Consider the following 20,106-nt stretch of genomic DNA (forward strand, 5'->3'; position numbering starts at 1 on the left):
GTCATGTCTGGTCCACGATGCAGTTTTGATCCGTCTTCATGGTTTCATGCCCCACCAGCAGCGTTTCAGGAGTAGAGATTTTCGCCCGCCTGATTTTGCTCAGATTTACCTGATTTGGTTTGATTTTTGTGCTGCTACCTTGGATTAGTAGGCTACATACTTAAATAGTTTCTTCTTTGTCTGTTTACATGATAGCAAGTCTGCACAGTGTTTTATTTTGAAAACTGACCAGATTCCCCATGCTGCTCGTTTCTGACTTCCTGCCCGGCTCAATCTGCTCTGTGCTGCTTGACGTAGCTGCCGTCAAAAATAAACTCGATGCTTACTCTCTGCAAAACAGAGCGGAGGACTGCACCTGGGACGTGCTGTGGTGCTTCTGGTGGAATCACAAGCATCGTCTAGAACAGTGTTTCCCAATTTTGTGTTCTGTGGACCCACTTTTTAAAAATGACAAACCATGATGCCCCTGATTCACAATCAGCCTTGGTGGGTGCTGGTCATTTGTTGACTTTTACAGACTCCATTTGTAAGCTAACTTTTATTAGAGTTACACTCTGTTGTGCTGTAAGGAAGCTGAAGAGAGGCAACATACTTGGGAGCGCCTATAAAAGTCAGAAAAATAATCTCGAATGATTTCCATAGAAATCAGTCCACAGGTTGTTATAGGAAATGGAGAAAGTTGGTGAAGGTCTCATTTTTTAAGTTACTTTACAAACTTCACACATTGGGAACACAAACCAGTTAATACATGTAAATTGTGTCGCATAGTACCTTTAAAGCCTGAAACATGCCTCAAAATTGAGCTTGTATTTTGATGCCGCTTGGACTCTGTCCCAGTTAAACCCTTTCCCACGGTCCTCTTGGAGTGTGGCCATGCCCGACTTCCCTTTTCATTTCACTGTGGAGCAACACTGATTTTTTTTTTTTTTTTTTCACTGAGTTTCAGCCACATTACCTGTAGCCACTGAGGTTCAGCTGAAAATTATTATTTTTTTGCTTTTAGAGCTCAGAATCCCTGAATCCCAAATACTTTATATGAATTACACACCTGCTGGCCACATTGTGAAAACACATAACACACTCCAGGATGTTTAACAACCCACATTTTAAAATCTGTTGCACTTACACACACACATCCCCAAACAGTATGAATATTTGGAGGACATTGGACACTAGAGTGATGCAGCCTTTAATTTGAAAGTGTCTGTAGAGAAAATGCATTACAAGCTGTCACACAGATCAAAAGTCTGAATCTGTGCCAACACCAAGCTGCACCTTTAACGGAAAAATCCACCCTAAAACAGAATTTGTATTTAATTTCTACTACACCATACAGCTCAGTTCTGTAAAACTGGATCCACTCTCTCCTTAAGATGAACAGTAAAATGACAATATAGTCATATGATTAAAGATTATAAAACATCTTGGAGCTTGTTAGCTGATTCCAACCTTAAATCCAAAATTTAAATGCATTTGGTCTGTGTTGAGCATTTAAACTGACTTACAGCCCAGTTACTCAGTGTCAGTTTAAGTTTTGTGCTCTGATCTCCGGCTCTGAGAGACTGCACTTGTAGGTAATGGACGATGTCCAACATATTTCAATTTTAGGGTGGATTTTCTGAGAAACGCACGGAGAGAACCATGCCTTCATGCGCTCCCAACATCACTACACGAGAGAGGGAGGAGAGAGAGAGCTGTTTACATTGTGAACCAGACCTCAGATTTACAGTCATCCAGCTGCACCACCGGGACAACAGCTGTCTCGCTTTACAGGCAGGTCTTGTCGGTGAAACCGTTACCAGTTTACGCTTTTTTACGCACAGTCATGAATTTGACGCACAGGTGAACTTCTTCTCGCCTCGACCAGAACTCCACAAGGAAAAAAAAAAAAGTGTTGGAAGACTGAAAAAGAAGACCTGTTCCGTCTATTTCACTCTCTTTTCCTTCCTCCTCAGTGTATCTTAATTGCTCGGAGGTGAACAGGTGCATCAGAGCCATGTCCAGGAAGAAGGCAGTCAAAGGCAAAGGCAGCTCCAAGAGCCCCAAGGCGTCGCCGAGCAGCGGCAGGGACGGCGGGAGGACGGGGAAAGGTCTGGCCGCCGCTGCCGCCCCGTCCTCCGGACTGGTTTATCCCAGCAGACCGTCCCTGAGCCACAGCGGGGAGTTTTATGACATCGCCTTCAAGGTGAGCAGAGTTTTCAGATTTACAGACTCAAATGAGAAATTCTGAGAGCCTGTTTTCAATCAAGTAATCAATTAGTAATTGACCACAGGTGCGAGGTCTAGTTTTTTCTTTTTTTTTTCTTCGGAGTTAAAATTTGTTAGCGTTGTTTCAAGCTTATTAAAGAAACCAGAGTAAATGGTCTAATAGTCAAAGAAAAGAAAATTACTGAAAAAAGACAATTTCTTCTGCATATAAATTTCGACGTGGCTTTTCATGAAATGGAGCTGGTGGTAGGTTTCATGTTTTGTTCTTTTGTAGACATGAAAATGTTTTCAGGAATATGTGAAACAAGCAAGAATGGAAAACCAATTCTGTAAAAAATAAAAAAAAAAAAGGGGCAAAAAGCTTATGGTAAATAGAAATAGCTACTGGTGGTAAGTTGAAGTTCTGAATTAGCATATTATAATTTTGACTTAATATGTTAAAATTGATGTAGCTGGAAATTAAAATAGACCTTCTTCAGGGCAGCCATTTTGAAATGATTAGCAGGTTAAACACAGGTGTCACAAAAGATGCTAATTAAGGCTATCTTCAATTCTGGTCAGTTATTGTGCATGTTAACTCACTTAAAAGGCTGTGCTGCACTAAAGTTATAATATTGGACTATATTTCCACATTAAAAGGTTGTCATTGTTTCATGGAAAACAAGGCGTATGTCTGGAAGTCAGCTACATCAGAGAGTGAGGAAAGAAGTCTGCGCATGTGACTAAACCTGAACTAAAAGTAACGAAAACAAAACTTTAACATTACCTCATCTATGTATAATTAGTAGTATTAGTGAAACCTGTATTTACCTTTCTATTTTATATTGATATGACTCAATATTGTACACGTTTGTCTCATATTTTTGATTTAAGAAGTTAAAATTCAACCTGGTATCTATAATCTTATTTTGTTAATTTTTATTATTATTATTTTTAGATGTGTCAAGTATACTATACGGATAAGTGATGGATATTGTGTGACTCTGAGCAAGATAACAGAAAAGGCTTTTCTTCACCATTGCTTTTCCACTGAAAACAGTCTCAAAATACATAAGAAGGCCAAATATAGTTAAATTTATTCCCAGCTGTGTAATTTCAATATGTTTAATCCCAAAATGCCTTTCGCATTTATCACACAGAGCTACAGTGAATAATGGATTAATCAGTTAGTTGTCAACTATTAAATTAATTGTCAAAAGTTATGATAATTAATGAAGCAGTTTGAGTAATTTTTAGGAAAAGTCAAATTTTTTGATATTAATAAATGTGTATATTTCCTGGTTTCTGTAATTCTCTCTCACAGAAAACTAAATGTCTTTGGGTTGTGGACAAAACAAGACATTTGTGGACATCGTTTTGAGCTTTTGGAAACACTGATTTTTCCCCATTTTATAGACCAAACAACTAATTGATTAATTGCTAAAATGATTGACAGATTAATTAATTGACAATGAAAACAAACGTTAGTTGCAGCCCTAGTATCAGATACAGTAAGGTATATCCACTCTGTCTATAATCTGGTCCTTGCAAGTGCAAAAGTTTCAGATTTGCAATATATTGGCCAACAGGAGCATTAAGTGGTGTGTGCCACAGTTAGAGCCCAGTGCAATAACATGAAAGAGAGGGTGGGGAGGGCTTTCTTCTATTATGTATGAGATCAATTACCAGCAGCACAGAGGGAGGCTTTTTGTTTAGCACTGTACATGATGACAAAACATCTAGCTGCTACTGCACATCCCAAAATGCATCAGCCAGTATCTGTTACCAGTCCTTTACATTTTCAGATTTTTCAAATTCAATTAACACAACTTTCTACACGACCAAAACCGATTATTCAAGTTGCTGTGTGTATATTTTTGGCCCAGCAAATTTTGTCATATTTCCAGAAGACCTGTAATAAATTTATGACAGGCCCAAAATGCATGATTCTTTTTCAGTTTCAGTTATTCCTTCATAGAAAATTAAGAGTTTTGGGAATCATAGTAAACTCAAAATTGCTATGATATACATGTTCTTACAAGTGTACAGCTTTTGACCATGACTCAATATTTATGAAAGTAAAAATGGAAGAAAAAAAGAAAGTAATCCTTTACTTGAGAGAATGCTGTATACCTACGCTGAAATGCAACAGATAGCCTGTGTACATCTATCCCAAGAGAGAAATGTATCCTTCATGGTGTACAAACCAATGATGTTTTATTATATGACAACGCTGTGTTTAATATACGGGTAGGGTTTGGCGTGAGAAAAATCATGGCCTGGGTTAAAATGATCACTCTTGCATGATCTTTCTCAGATCTGGGGATCCCTTCTAGACCAGACGCCAGTAAAACAACCCTGGGGTTGATAATTGATTCATCATTTTAGTCTTTTATTTAACCAAAATTGGTCCCAGCTTCTTAAATGTGCTTTGCTGCTTTTCTGCATTCTGTATCATTTTATCTTAGTTGTCTTTAGCTTTTTGGCTTGTAACAAAGCAAGGCATTTCAAGGTGTTAACTTGGGCTACGTTTTTCACTTTGCTTTTTAAGCTCTTTGTGGACTAAATGATTAATTGTATAAAGAAGTAATCAATTGATGAATCTATTGAAGATGATCATTAGGTGAAGCACCACTGGCTGTATAGCATTGACACTTAGCAGGCCAATATCACAGCAGTTTGCGAAATAATAATGAAATGTAGTCTGTATATATTTGCGTACACAAGTTGTTAATATTTTTCGTGACACTGATGTATTCCTTATTCTGCAGTCACCTTATTTCAGCGTGAGAGCAAGGCTTTGTTCAGAGTGCAGGCAAATTTTTTCACTGTATCCATGTTGTGCTGTTCTCTGCGTTGTCCTTCATGCAGCTCTGCTGTCTGGATTTGACATCGTCATAGTTTGTTGTGTCGCAGGTGATGCTTTCAAATCAGCCTTGAGCGGCCAGAGTGTCCGGACTGATACAAATCTGTAGAAATGTGTTTAAATTCACATTTTAAACCACCTCTAAATGTTGCTTGGATCTGATTTTGATAATCCAAAGACTGTGTTGCATTTCATGTGGATTTTTGCTGTCTAGAACTTTGTAAAATCAATCTGGATACAGACTAGATATGACAAAATGGATTTGGGCTGCACACTGAACAGATCCAATTATTGGATGAATAGATTAAAGGATTATGGAAGTTTTTCTTCTAAACACAAAGTTCATGTATAGAAAATAGTTGAAAACATGAAAATGCTGACATCAATGTCGTACTGAATTGTAGAGTTATACCGATAAACTACTGGTCAGTCACGAATGTACCTTCAAATGTACCAGTTCAGCCCAGCAGTTCACTTCAGCTCACAACAACCCAACACAGAAGAAAGAAAATACCATCCCGTCACCGTCCTCTGTCTCTGGTGGCTCAAATGTGTCTGGATGTGTCCAATAAAGCTGCTAGACAGAGTGTCCATGTTTCAGGTCGTTTTCAGGTCGTTTTCAGGTCGTGGTGGTGTTTGACACTGAGACAGCAGAGCAGAGACAGCCCCGGTGTTTCAGAGCAGAGGACACTGCTCATTTTGTCAGGATTTTGAGACCTAATTTTATATACTTAGAGATCTTTTGCTCATTCATTCATGAATTCAGATTTTGCCAGTTGGTTAACAACATGTTTCAGTGGTGTGATGTATTGTTGATTTACAGTATCTTTAAATTTTGTGACAGTTTCACACACTGCCTTGAGACTATGGTGTATGGACAATATGATGAATAAAGTGTGAAATGGAGCTGAGAAGGACTAATGATAATCTGTGTTGAGCATATGCACATTTAAATTTTCATCACGTGGGTGGCAGCTGGTAGTAATTTCACACAATGATTAACAACTGTGCCAATGACAGGCCTGCCAAAACCACTGCTGTTTGACTTTGTATAATATACATACTCTTGTTGTGACAGTTCAGTGTCACAAATACTGTCTCTGCTCGCAGCCAGTCAAACAAACAGTGAACTTTCATGTTAAATGCTGTTGCTGCTGATGGAATTAGATTCATAACGCTTTTGCAGATACATATATCAATGCATGGATGCAATAATTCGACACACAAATGTATCAGATGGTATAAAAGTGAACAGTTTTGTATTGTCTGATGGGAAAAAAGAAACAAACACACTCGGTGTCCCACATCTCTCCAATTGGTCTGTACAATCTGCTCTCTCCCACTGGAGTGACTGTAACGCTCTGTTTCCTCTGTAGATGGGAGTTTTGGGAGCTTGTGTATATGTGTGTGCGTGTTGTGTTGCATTGCCTAAACACCTGTGTATTTGTAGATAAGTTTTCAGCTAAGCTGTTTTCCTCCCCAAAACTTACCAAACACACACACAGACACACACACACACACACGCAGCATTGAATTGTGTCATCTGAACCCGTTCTCCTTCTGTCTGTGTGTCTGGGTCTCAGGTGATGCTGGTCGGGGATTCAGGTGTCGGGAAGACCTGTCTGCTGGTCCGCTTCAAAGATGGAGCTTTTCTAGCCGGGAGCTTCATCTCCACTGTGGGCATCGACTTCAGGGTGAGCACACACACACACACACACACACACACACACACACACTTGGAAGAAAAGTGTAGAAAATACAAAATTGTTTGGATGTGCTCTAGCCAACGTTATGCTTTGTCAGCCCCAAGTTGAAGCCAAAGGTAACTGAGAAATGTAAACTTGAGCCCTTTACTGATGATTCTCTAAGCTGGCTGTTCTTGAATAACACATATTCAGTTTACAATGATTACCATGGCATATTTCTACTTCAAATTCATAGTAGTTTTGGTGGCTTTTATTAGCTATGGCTAGTTAATTAAACTAACATTTGAATTTGATGAATACTGGTGTAGTGGCTGATTGGAATGTGTGCCTGTTGTGAGTAGGCCGATTGCTTGACCCCTGGGAGCACCGCTTGCAGTGTTGCTGGGAACTGTGGTGTGGCTGCTGCTTGTCATTCAGACGTCATATCTGCACATCTTCAGGAAGTGTGTTTGTAAAACCACAAAGTGTCCAGGAGCTATGATTTTTTTAAATAGAAGCCCAGCCCACAGCATTTAAGTTACCAGCTGTAGCACAACTATATGGAGGATCAAAATTCATAAAAACTAACTTTTCCTGACTTGGTCTAGAGATGTTCTGTGCCAAATTTGGTGACAATTGCTCAAAATCTGTGAAGTAATGTTAAGTTTGTTGTTATATTGCAAATATTTGGCAAAACAGGACCAAATTTGACACTTGGGTTCTCAGCAATGCAGCCATCAAGTGTGAAATCAATCAGATGAAAGGTTGACAAGAAAATCAAAGGACATACATAAATATACAGGCAGACAGATTCCTTTCCTCCAGTCTTAGGTGCTGTCTCTGGTTGACTTTCAGTGTTTCCAGGTGACTAGTTTTAAACTATTTAAGATGTGTCTTTAATGGGTTTGCCCGAGCGTAAACTTTTTACTAAACTAAACTTTTAAATTTTAAACTTCAACTTCAACTTTCAATACCACAGCAAAAAGAGAGTCCTAGGCACAAAATAAGGGCAGTGCATTGAAGACTGAACTGTCTTGAATGAGCACTTAAATCATTTTTTTATAGCTGTGGTACTTTTGATACTAAAATGAAGCAATATTGTTTTAAATGTTTGGTATGGGGCACCCCTGTAGCTCAGCTGGTCGAGCTCTACACCAGCAGCCAATACATCTCCTCCCTGTAGCCCTTTTGCTCTGTCATCCCTTCTTGATCTACAATTTTTGACCCGCAAGTTTTGCACACTGGTTTATCTTTACAATCACTTTTTCCAACTGGTGCTCAGTAATGACAAAGACGCACAAAACACCATTCTCTACACTATTGCTCTTTTGCTTTGAAGAAGCTAAATAAAAAGACACAACCCTCCAAACTCTTTATTCTCAAGTATCACTTTTACTAAAGTCCCATGTTTGCTGTTTGTTGCAAGGATGTCTGATGTTTTGTGTCAAAGGAAGCTAAAGAGGTTGTTTCTTGGGGCTATACAGATCATAAAGAAATTTATTTATGCCAAGTGGACAAGATGTTTTTATACTCTGATAAGATGTGAGTAGTTTCGGCAGTTTCAGCTGTAACAACCATGTAAAAGTTAATGTCCTGGCTCTCTTCTCAAGGCTTTATGTGGAGGTGACTTGCAAGGTGTTTAAACCCTGCCAGCAATTCCCGTATGGGACACAACACATTTGAACTGAATTAAGCTAAATTAAAAAGGTAATTTAAAGTGAGGATATTTATTGCAGGCTAATCCTTTCTTTTACTGCTAATGGCTAACCCATTTTCTGCCTATTGTGCCCTAGGGGAAATTGCAGACCAGAGTTACCGTGGCAGTGAAAAACAGCCACACTTTAAGTGTCACAGTGGTGGACTAGAAGCAGTGACCCATTCAGTCTTACTGTCTTGTTGCTCCCCGAAGCAAGATCCCTGTAACTGCAGAATCTGACACAGCTGTTCGTAGAAAACCTTCCCCTCCGAGCCATTATCAGCCACTGACACTGTTATCCACAGCGACTTACAGTAGAACAAGTGTAACAGTAGAGAAGAGTTAAATCTCAGCACATTAAAACCAATAACAGGAGGGAGTGCAAGAGCTGAAAATACATTGTTGCTGCAGTCCAGCGGGATGTCTGAGAATGTGAGTCAATTGACACCCCTAGCACAAATAGGAAGTACCGTGATGTGATCTGTTAACCAGACCACACTGCTTATAAAATCATATAATTAGGTGGTTTGCCCCAGAATCAGAAGTCTTGTTAGGTTGTTGTTCTACCTGACTCCCCACCTGAGATTCCAGTTTCTTCAGCAATGTATCAGATAACAGAAGAAGTAAAACGACACCAAGCAGTGAGTTTGAAACAAATGCTGCTTTCCTGCGGCAATGACAGAAAACAGGACGGTGTTGTGAGATGCAGCATCATACAGCACAACTGTGCTTGGACTTAAGAAAACATAACAGCCTTTTCAAAAATAGTACCTCGGGCAATAGAAGTAAAAATAGACAAAAGTTCTTTAATCTTCATCCGTGGAACAAAGTCTTTGCAGCAGGAAGACTTGGCCATTATCACTCCAATAAACAAACAGAATAGAGAGCATGTACATCCACAAACTTTTACAGCATCCGGATCAAAAGACCTTATTTTTGGCCTGACACAGCGTGGTGAAAAATCTCTGTGAAATGTTGCTTCATTAAATTTATTGGAAGCTATTGGTACAATGTGCGGATGCTTTGTCTGTTTCTGCCCTCATTATCACTCCTCCGCAATGGAGCTGTCTTCCCTGGTAGTAAAGGTTGACAGTGTGAGCACATTATCATGATGAATAATTTATTGGACACCATTCAAAATACATAACTGTAATTACAGACTTTGTCTTTTTCTCTATAATCATCATTCACTTCTGTGGACTCGCCCAGTGTGCACTCACATCTGCACTCATATATGCATTCATACATCCATACTTTTGATGTCTACAGCACTTTGTAACAGAACTGTTTGTTTAAAGTTTTATTATTAGCAACTTAAATATCTGGGCTCTTGAGACTGAAGAAAATTCACTCAGTCTTTTGAAATCGGTCTGCTTTGTCAGCAAGGGACCCAATGTATATAGACATGGAAACAATGTGCATGCTTAACATTTAAGTATGTGTTTTGTTTTGTAATAATAGTTTTGAAGAATTGTATTATTTCATCAAAAAGAAAATTGGAACCAGTCTTCCACTGCTAAATTATATTTATATTTTTATTATATTTTTAAATGGTAGAAGCCATGTCTCTATACACTTGGCCCACTGTGGTTCATTGCTTACCTTGAGAAAGACCATGCATGATGGACCACGCAATAGATGTGTCTTCTAACCTGTGTACAATAATCCTGGCTGTATTAAAGCTTGAACGTACAGTCTATTAACACATTGGTTATCAGTTTGTGTTAAAAAACAATTTGTTGACATGGTCATGTGGATGATCTTGGTGTCTGTGTTCTCATAACAGTCAGTAAATGTCATGAACAATGAGAGACTACAAGAGCAACATGCTCCTCACCTGGCCACCTCAGCTATGTTGAAATATTTACATTTAATTTCTTTTAAATGCAGAAATCATGAACAACTTCTCTGTCCTTTATATCCCATTTCATTAGTCAGTGTATGCTGAAATGTTACTACTGGGGCCAGTTATCTACCCAGGACACATGGATGATTTTGGTGTCCTGGGTATGTGACCAGACACCAAACATCCCAAAGCTCAGCAAATGTCTTTAATTCACACTGTTCAGTGATATTTGAAGAGATGTAATTAATTTTTGGCAGTGGATTTATAGATCATGGCTGACAGAGTGTAGCAGAGGTCATCTCGACTCTGACTCTGTGCTTAATTGAAAGGGAAGTCTTTTTTTATCCGAATTGAAATATTAATATACATATTATGTTAGACAGTCAACAAAACACGAGTCAATTTATGCCAAATCTGTTGCTTAAAGCCATTGAGCAGAAAAGTTATTGAAGCAGGAGGTACGGTGTTCTAAAGTTATGGATGAACGGCTAAGTTTGCTCTTGCTTTTGTTATCCCCGCCAGGCGTAAGCCTGGAGGAGGTCATGTAATTGCTTGTGTGTGTGTGTGTGTGTGTGTGTGTGTGTGTGTGTGTGTGTGTGTGTGTGTGTGTGTGTGTGTGTGTGTGTGTGTGTCTGTGTATGGACCCATCAGCCTTATTTCTCTGTGCACATTCATGACTGTATGCTGAAGGACCTCGTGATTCAGACTTCTTGAAAAACCTTGAAAAAACTTTTTTTTATGACTTTCATGCCTTTTTGCTTTTATGGCCAGTGGCATTTTGTTTTCAGCTCATCCCATTCTTGTGAACGTGATGTCTCAAGAACACTTGAGGGAATTTCCTCAAATTTGAGACAGTTCACATGGACTCAAAAATGAAATTTTGGTGATCAAAGGTCAAAGGGACAGGAAAATGGCATTGTAATGTTCAGCTCTCTATCAGTTCTGTATTCCTCTGTTATTAAGTCTTTAAGTGAAGACAGCATGTGTCTCACTGGAAATTATTCACTGAAAGCACTCATATATAGTGAGGACTTCCATTTTGCAAAAAATTACACTTAATAGGTTTTATTAAATTCCTTCAAAGTTACAGGTCAATTTGATAAGTTCCATATTGAATTCCTGTAAAGTGTTCACTGCATTCATTATACGAGTCTATGATCAACAGCTACTTCAGTTTGAAATATTATTTCATCTCAGACCAACAGTTATGGTGGTTATGTTAATGATAGAGGAACTATGGTGCAAATCTCCACTGGTTGCATCTGGCAGTTGTGGTGGCATTGCAGTAGGTGCTTCACCATCTGTTCCTGGTAGCGTCTGCATTCTTCTAATTTACTTGGTCTGTAGTATTGATATACCTTTTCTCACTATTTGTAGGCAGTTTGAAAAGCTAAAGCTAAGTCCTGATGATATAAAATCATATCACTGGGGGAACAAAAAAAGCTTATCAGCGGGCAAATTGCCCAATCATTCAACTCTGTAGGAAATACACGCATTTCCATCCTGATGTGATTTTTCTCACAGTGTGAATATGGGGTCATCAGTTAAGTGCTGCAGCCTTTGTGTCCATCCGGCACCTCTATTTTTTAATAAAATAGCAGCGCTGAGCACTTACTGGGAAAGGAGCTCTGAAAATGATGTGCTGTAATGTGCAGCTCTTTAGCTAAAAGTGGATATATTGTAGCCGTCAGTGCAGCAGTGAGTGTTTAAAACCTGCATCTTGTGCAATGTCAGGAATGTGCAGCAGTGTGACCTTTTACTCTTGAGATAATGAGGAGTAGGAGTCAGCACCTGTAGAGAAAAAAAAAAGTTTTAGGGTAACTTTAGTTTGCTTTTTACCATCTATTTATATTTGTCTTGACAGGATGAAATGATGAGTCAGAATTCAAACTTCAAACACTGCCCTCAGACTCTTCCTTTTTTTGTCTGCTCCTGATGAGATGTCTCTGTTTCCACGCTGGCAGAATAGCAGGGTGTATTTTTGCTTCTCCTTCTGACTGGCTGTCCATGACGTGTGTGTGCACGCATTTAATTATGTGTGCTACCTCTCATTTCCATAGTATGGCTTCTCTCTCCCTTTCACCACCTCTTTACTCTGCTTGCAATGATGAAGCACAGTGGCCAGTCCGGTTAATCATTAAACAAATGTCTGCACAGCTCGCACTGACGCAGATGGTTTTGTCTGTGTGTGAGTGCACACATGTGTGTGTGTGTGTGTATGTGTGTGTGTGTGTGTGTGTGTGTGTGTGTGTGTGTGTGTGTGTGTGTCGCCTAATAGGAGTGACACACTGCCAGAGCATGACAGGAGGATAATGCTGACCACCCTCACTGCCCTTTAGAGCAAATTGCCATGTGACACCGTTTGCGTATGTGATCATTTTTATGTGTTTGCGACCACTAGCAACTCTGTGAGGAGGAACAGCTGTGGGAAACAGCTGGCTTGAGTCTCATTTACCTACATATTCACTCAGAATGTTTAAAAAAGATTTTAAATGCAGCTGGTGAAGCTTGTTGTTTATTTATTGAAGGTTTTATTGTTTGAGATTCTTGCAATAAGGCACAGGAGGCACGTTAACGGCATGTGAACATGATTGAAAAAAGTGCAACATGTTGATTTAAACATCGGTGTATTTGCACAAACTTTTATTGAAGTCAGGATGTTCTATAAAACATAAATAAAAACAGAATGCCATGATTTTGCAGAAACTTTCAGACCTATATTCAATTGAAAACAGTACAGAGATAAGCTATTTAATGTGCAAACTGAAAAACTTTGTTTTTTGACAGACGATGCCAAGACATATTCTTTATGTTTTGCAACAGTGTGACTTTTTGTAAATATACACTCATTCTGAATTTGATGACTGTAATGTGTTCGAAAAAAGCTGGGACAGGGACATGTTTCCCGCCGTGTTACATCAGAAGTTGTGGGATTGCTTTATGACACAAAATGGGAAGAAGTGGCTGTTCTTCCAGAGCAAATGGATGGAAAAATCACTTCCATAACAGGTTTAGCCTCTTCACGAATAACAAAAAACAATAAAGCAATATAAGCTCTTGGTTAGCATCAGACTCGAACATCAAATCTGTGAAAAGGAATTGTGCTATTGTGCACTTTACCTCATGAGCCACAGGGCTCGATTCAGAAAAAAATGTGCTGAATTGCTGTATGGCACAAAAGTCAAAGAGGAAGCTATTCCTCCAGAGCAAATTGAGCTAAAGCTGTCAGAGTTTATAGTGATGGGACATGATGAGGAGAAAAGGACTGTTTAAAGATAATTTCCAAAAATATGAATCCCTATTCTGCACGACTGCACATATAAACAATGTTTGTTGGGTTTTGCATTTGGCTCATCAAACTGCAAACATGGCAGCTGCTTTGGAAATGTCACATTCATCCTGAATTACACACCAGAATTGTTTACTGAAAATTCTGAAAGAAGCCAAACTCTATTCTGCACTTTGCTTTGTGAGCCACACAGTCAGAAAAATAATAGCAAACTTGTGTGTGTGTTTCGGTAATGGGAATATGATGGAAGAAATGAAAGGATGATAGAGAAATAATTTTCAACATCTTTACCTCTTCACTGAAGACAAAGACTAACTTTGCAGACGCAAAACGGTACGTACATGACTGGACAAACTCACACTTTGCCTTTGGACAAACTCACACTTTGCCTTTGGTTAGCAGCTTGTGCATCAGGTTCATCAAACTGCAGACAGAGAAATGTAGTTATGGATGAGAGCACTGACAAGGAAATGGTGAAGTGGCAGGGAAGTCAGCCTCTGCTCTACATTTTATTGTGAGACACAGTTCGATTCTACTTTACAGCACAAACCTGGAAGAAGTTGCTGTTCTCGTAAAGCAAACAAAGCTTATATTTTCTGAGTTTGTGTTGAAGGCAGATGGTGGAGGGAGTGAAAGAATAATAAAGAAATCACTTTCAACATGTTTAATCCTCTTCGGCAAAGACAAAGAGAAGCAAGTCTTCGTGACAGGCTGCTCTGGGAGCGAACACAAAATGTCGCATTTCTTCTGAACTTTCAGAGTCTTGAAAATACTGAGGCAGGGAACAGGCCATGAATAATTTTAGCTTTACAACTCTTGAGTTTAGTTTAGCCGTTTATCAAGAGATACATGAAATTTGAGAGGCAGTAAATTCAGTTGCGTGTTGTTGTCATCATCCAAACTGTTCCTCATAGCTCTCTGAGTCTGGCTGCTGGCCCCAGTAGATTCTGTCACACTGAACATCAAGCTTATGAGATTTATGCCTGCTTTATAGGACTGGGAAGCAACAGTGTTCATGGGAAATGTTTTTTTTTAGAACTGGCAGCACTACTGGTGTGAGATAAAAGCTACTTATGCTGGCCATGCTCTCAGTAATTAAATCAGTTCATTAGAGTTTTTTTTGAGTTATATCTTTAGTGCATTTGCTCTGCTTAGATAACTTTTGTCTTTGATCCCAAACACATCAACATGAAGGAGACTCAAATATTCAACTGAACTGTGTCCTTTTACCTGCATGTCTGTGCATCTGTATTTCTACACTCTGAGAAATATGAGTGCCAATGAGGTTCTTCCTGAGAGACAGGGGTTCTACCCAGAACAACTTACTTATGAAGGAGAGGAGGAAAGAAGGGTTCTTTGTAAGACTAAGATTTCAAGAGAACCATTTTACATAGGGGGTTCTGGGTGAAAGCTTTCACAGATGGTTCCAGGGATAACCCTTTACACTGGGTTCTAGGTAGAACTCTCTGAAGGGTTTGAAGTGTAACCTTTATAAAAGATAGTACCAGAAACCAAAAAGGATTCTCCTATGGAGACAAACCAAGAACGCTGCATGGTTCTAGTTAGCATCTTTATTTCTAAGAGTGTATAGCTTTTATCCAGCACACAATTGTATAGCCCTGTGAGAATAAGCAGCTTCCTGATGGACAGACTTTAATCAGTCAGCAGAGGACTGATGATGATTGCCGCCCCTCAGTGGCTCTTCAGGCTCCCAGACGTCATCCATTGATCCTGGAACGCCTCTTTTTGTTGCTGTGAATCTTAATTCCCCTGGTATATACCATGGCTTTCAAATGATTTCTTTTAAAAAATTGTTACGCTGCCTGCTTTATAATTTATTACTGACCGCACTGGACAACATTGGTTGTCATAGTAACGATGCACAGGTACACCGACAGCAGTTATCTGTCCACAATAAGAAAAAGGTGAAAGGTCTACATTATGCACGCACCGGCACAGACATTCACACTGAGACGTACACACAAATAGATGCACATTCAATCTCGCACAGTCATAATCTCACACACACACACACACACATCAGGACACAGAGGACATGCTCCCCTGTCATCAGCTGCATATTGTTGAGCTGGTTTGTTTGTTAGTGTGGGATGAATCATTGACATCCTCAGGGCCTCACTGTACATCCATGTTTTATGTAAGTGTATCTCTGCCGTTGTGTACAGTACAGTTGTCTATGACCCGATTTAACCAGGATCTACTCAGAGAGCATCCGTAACCTAAAGAAAATTATGACTGTCAGTTTACGTAACACTGTGTAAGCTCTTATCAGTGCTGTGAGACGGCTGCGTGTTGGACAGCACAGTGTGATGTAAAATTGGCTTTCTCAGTGTGTGTGCTTATTTGTATATTAGGCAGGGGACAGTATTATGTGTCAAGTATTCTTTTTATATAAATGCCTCTATCAGTTTTGTGTGTGATGTACACATTTGGTCAATGGAATTCATTAATGTAGATCTCTTATGGTTCTGATCGGGTTCTGGGAGGAAGTTTGGGGGTCAGTAGTCAGGAGCAGCCTGGGATCAAACCACCAAGCCTGCAATTATTGTAGGGCCGTACCCTACTCAGGATTTTGTCTAATTGGATTTGGCTGTTCAATAGGAGGATTTGATGATTTGTTCCTTTTTGATTCAGTTTAGCTTCCATATCAGCCTATGTGAGTCTCATAGTTTAGCTTTGCTGATGAATTAATGCCTTTTTTCATCATCTGATGTGAAAACATCAGATTTCCGCACAGTCAGAGAAAGTGAGTGTGCTTCCTGCTTATAGTTCAGGTATAAAATCCCAGCGAACCACAGAGCGTCTCTCCCGCAGGGCTGCTGACAGCATGTCAGCTGATGTCTGGCCTCACGCTGCGCTCTGTTTCTGTCACTCTTATCTGCTTCCATCACAGTTGGTTTTGTGGTTTGTGGTGATTTATAGACCTGGTTTGTAAAGTTCACAACCTGCTATGTTGTTGCATTGCTCTGTATACAATGACAAAGCTAAAAAACAGCTGAAACTTGTTTACCAACTAGTCATTTCACCTTCTGTCAGCAGTTAACCACCAGCATTTTTTTTTTGCTAAAAGTGGAGCTAACATAAAAATATATTTGATTCCCTTTCTTTATAATTAAAATGTTCTCCCTGTGCATTTTTCTAAGCATTGGTTTATCCTGTTAATATACGCTGACTGACAAAAAAAAGACAGCTTGACTTGAAAACTCAGTGGATGAGTGTTAGGACTGAACAATTTTAGGAAAATATTCGACTTATTAAACCAGAGGCCTGTTGTATTTTTTTTTTTGACATAATAAGAATCAGGCAAAAATAATGCTGTTATCTGCAGTTAGAGACTTGTGAGCTTGTAAGTAAATTTGCATAGATTTCTATAGATAAAATGGCCTGTTTATACAAATTAATTAAATCATAACATTTTTCATAGGATATTAGTCTAATTTGGGACTTTATTGTAAAATTGTCCTCTAGGCTTTTATCTGTCATCATCATCATTGTCCTTCAGTTGACTTTTGCTCTTTACCAAGAATGATGAAGACCTACAGACGCACAAACCATAACAAAAGAGAAAATAAGATCAAACGACAGCCAGACTTAACTTAAAAAAAACCAAACACCAAACATATAAAAGCGCAGATTGGATTATCAGCATCATTATCATCCACGTCCAAGCTTCCCGTCGGTCTGCACTACATCGTCTGTTGCTTTCCTGCAGTGTGGGCTGAAAATAAGCCATATGCAGATGCACTTCAGTATTCATGAATAAGCAAAATGATGAAACGTCCTCATGCTAATAAGCCGCCACGGGACAACAACACCAGGAACAGTGCAAAGTCAAAGCCACATTTTCTCTCCTCTTATGTAACCTATCATTCCTTCTCCTTTTCCCTTCATCCCTAATCCTGTCTGCTATAGGTTTTCTTTTACATTTACTTTGTCCTTCTTTTTGAATTCAGTAAATTATTCTTGTTATGTAATGTGACCCAGATTTATGAGTAGTGAAGTGGCCCAGTAGACCTGAAGACAAAGTGATGGATATCGCACGTTCTTGAGAATTGGGACAAATTTGTATTTTGAAGGAGTTCAGATATTTACTCTTCAGTTATGCTGGGAAATAGATTTTAAAAGATCAAGCACTTGTTTATTAAACCTTGTAACGAGCCAACCACCTACTGATTAAATTGGGTGGATAGAAAACCGTATAGAGCTGATGTCTTGCGGAGTTGACAAAATCTGATTTTTTTTTCATTTCACAGCGTGGTTGTAGTGCGCAGCCATTTTGTTTTTTGTTAAGTTGCTCAGAGTTCTCCTAATGCTAATCAAAATACATAATAATAATAATAATAATAATAATAATAATAATAATAATTTGGGATCCAACTTTAAAGGACCCACATTTTCATGAAATAAATTTTAAAACAAAGATGATTAAAATAACATATTTAACACAGATGTTGTATTATAAATATAATATGATATATATGTATATATATATATATATATATGTATATATATATGTATATGTATATGTGTGTGTGTGTGTGTGTGTGTATATATATATATATGTGTGTGTGTGTGTGTATATATATATTTAGTTTTAGATTTTGGCTTTTAAGACATTTTTAAATTGTTTGAAGTTGTGAACTGGGACAGTTCTGGGAACTGGGTTCACAGACAAACAAAACATTTCATAAATCTCACACACACACACACACACACACACACACACACACACACACACACACACACACACACACACACGGTGGTACCTGATTTGTTCCCCTTCTCAAGAATTGGTGACATACAGTTGATAAAAGCACACGCAGAGGCAGGTGTATTGGTCTGCTTGATTTTACCTTTTTCCCTTTTGCATCACATGACTCCTCAAGTGCTCGTTGGGTTCCCAGGAGACTGTTGTTATGGACCAGTAACCATGACAACGATGCAAAGCAATGAGTGCGTGGAAACTGCTCTTCCACCAGATCCCGCTCGTTTGACTGCCAGATGGCTTTCAGGCTTTTTCCAGTTTCAGGGCTGACTGAGGTCCTCAGCTGGGGACGGGAAAGGTTTAGCTGTTGTTGTAGCAGACACAGAACAAGCCATAACCGAAATGGATGCATGTGGTGACAAATTTTTCACCAGTGTTCATTCTGTGCAGGTTGGGCTCAGCATTGCTCTGCTTCATGCTCTCACACTTGAGTGCGTTCAGATTTGTAAACATTCCAGTTCAATCACAGTCTTCTGCTGAAGGCCACAGAGCAGCTCCACTGGAGCAAGTCAGTCGAGTGTTTATCTGTGAACCACAAAGGATTTCACATAGAAGACACTGTTTTTTCCTCTAAGAAGCAAATTACTGCCTGTACACAACTTGATGGGCTGGTTGGTGATATAAAAGCCATTGTGACCTTTGAGGTGTTTCTTGGAAAATGAGGCTTTTAGCAACTGGAATCTGTAATCCACATTTACACAGAAACTACATTTGACGAGTTTTTAAATGCAATTCTAATTAGCTGTATTGTTGAATATGATTATTTTATGCAACAATAAAATAACATATTCATATTTTACAGGTTTTCTTTCTTTTTTTGTGGTTTATAGTCAAGTTTGATTTTTGGGTAGGGTGGGGCTTTGGGGAAATTTGAACCAATGACCACAGCATTTCTACAATCCTGACTACAGCACCTAATTTTATGCACTTGGTATTTTTTAAAATCATTTAGATTTGACTGGAAGCTAAAGTAAACAGAAACTGGCTGAAGATGACACATGAAGAAAAAAGAATTTGAAGTATCTGTTGCTAACCAAAACATGTTCCAGGTGTTGATAATCCCAATAAATCATGCTTGGGTGCTCATAGAAAGTGAACAGGATGGTGCTGTCTTGCTGCTGCTTGACAGAGCGCTCTGCTGCTTTCACTCAAAGTGCTCTCACAGACCAGTTGTTCTGTTGTGATAAACCCTCGCAATCGATGGAATTGATGACGCTTATTACGATCAGACCAGCATTCACATTGTTTTTGTGCACCACTAAATTACCAGTTCCTTGCATTGGCACTGAAGTTGCCACTCAAACATCTAAACATATGTGTCTTTATGAGAATGAACCTGCTTTCTCCTCAGACAGTTAGAATAAAGCACCTCTGGTAGCTGCCCAACTCAATTACACACATTGACAGTCTTCTGCTGAAGAGCTCAGGCGCACCACAAGTGTTGAATTGTCGAAGCAGAGGACCACACTGCTCATTCACTCTCCCCGACCACCTTTTCTCTGCCCGTCCAGGGATCCAGACTGGCAACTGGCAGTCTTCTATGTGCCTGTGAGTTTATATTTGTATTGGCTCTTTTGGGTCTTTGGTCCAGTTGTTAAAATGTGTTCTTATAAATAAATCCGAATTTGACTATTGAGAAGTCTGCTTCTGCCCCTCAGGTTACAGTCGTCCCTGCTGAAAATGAGATTTATAATTAGACATTTTAAAATAAGGAGGTGGTGCTAAAAAATAAATCAAACCAGCAGTGTGAG

General features: G+C 39.1%; 1 protein-coding gene across 3 annotated transcripts in view; it reads left to right on the plus strand.

Annotated features, from left to right (window-relative positions):
* Positions 1 to 1,248: 1,248 nt before the first annotated feature.
* rab26 (RAB26, member RAS oncogene family) overlaps positions 1,249 to 20,106 on the plus strand; it is a 114,076-nt gene continuing 95,218 nt past the window's right edge. The window contains exons 1-3 of one of the 3 annotated variants that reach the window (XM_084740955.1): positions 1,249 to 1,693; positions 1,956 to 2,185; positions 6,637 to 6,747. In XM_084740955.1, coding sequence (XP_084597081.1) covers positions 1,642 to 1,693; positions 1,956 to 2,185; positions 6,637 to 6,747 — 393 coding nt within the window. In that variant the 5' untranslated portion in view covers positions 1,249 to 1,641. The other 2 variants (XM_084740954.1, XM_084740953.1) reach the window with 2 other exon arrangements.

The sequence above is a fragment of the Lutjanus erythropterus genome, chromosome 17, assembly GCF_056507025.1.
Source record: "Lutjanus erythropterus isolate fLutEry1 chromosome 17, fLutEry1.hap2, whole genome shotgun sequence".
NCBI classification, from domain to species: Eukaryota; Metazoa; Chordata; class Actinopteri; order Lutjaniformes; family Lutjanidae; genus Lutjanus; species Lutjanus erythropterus.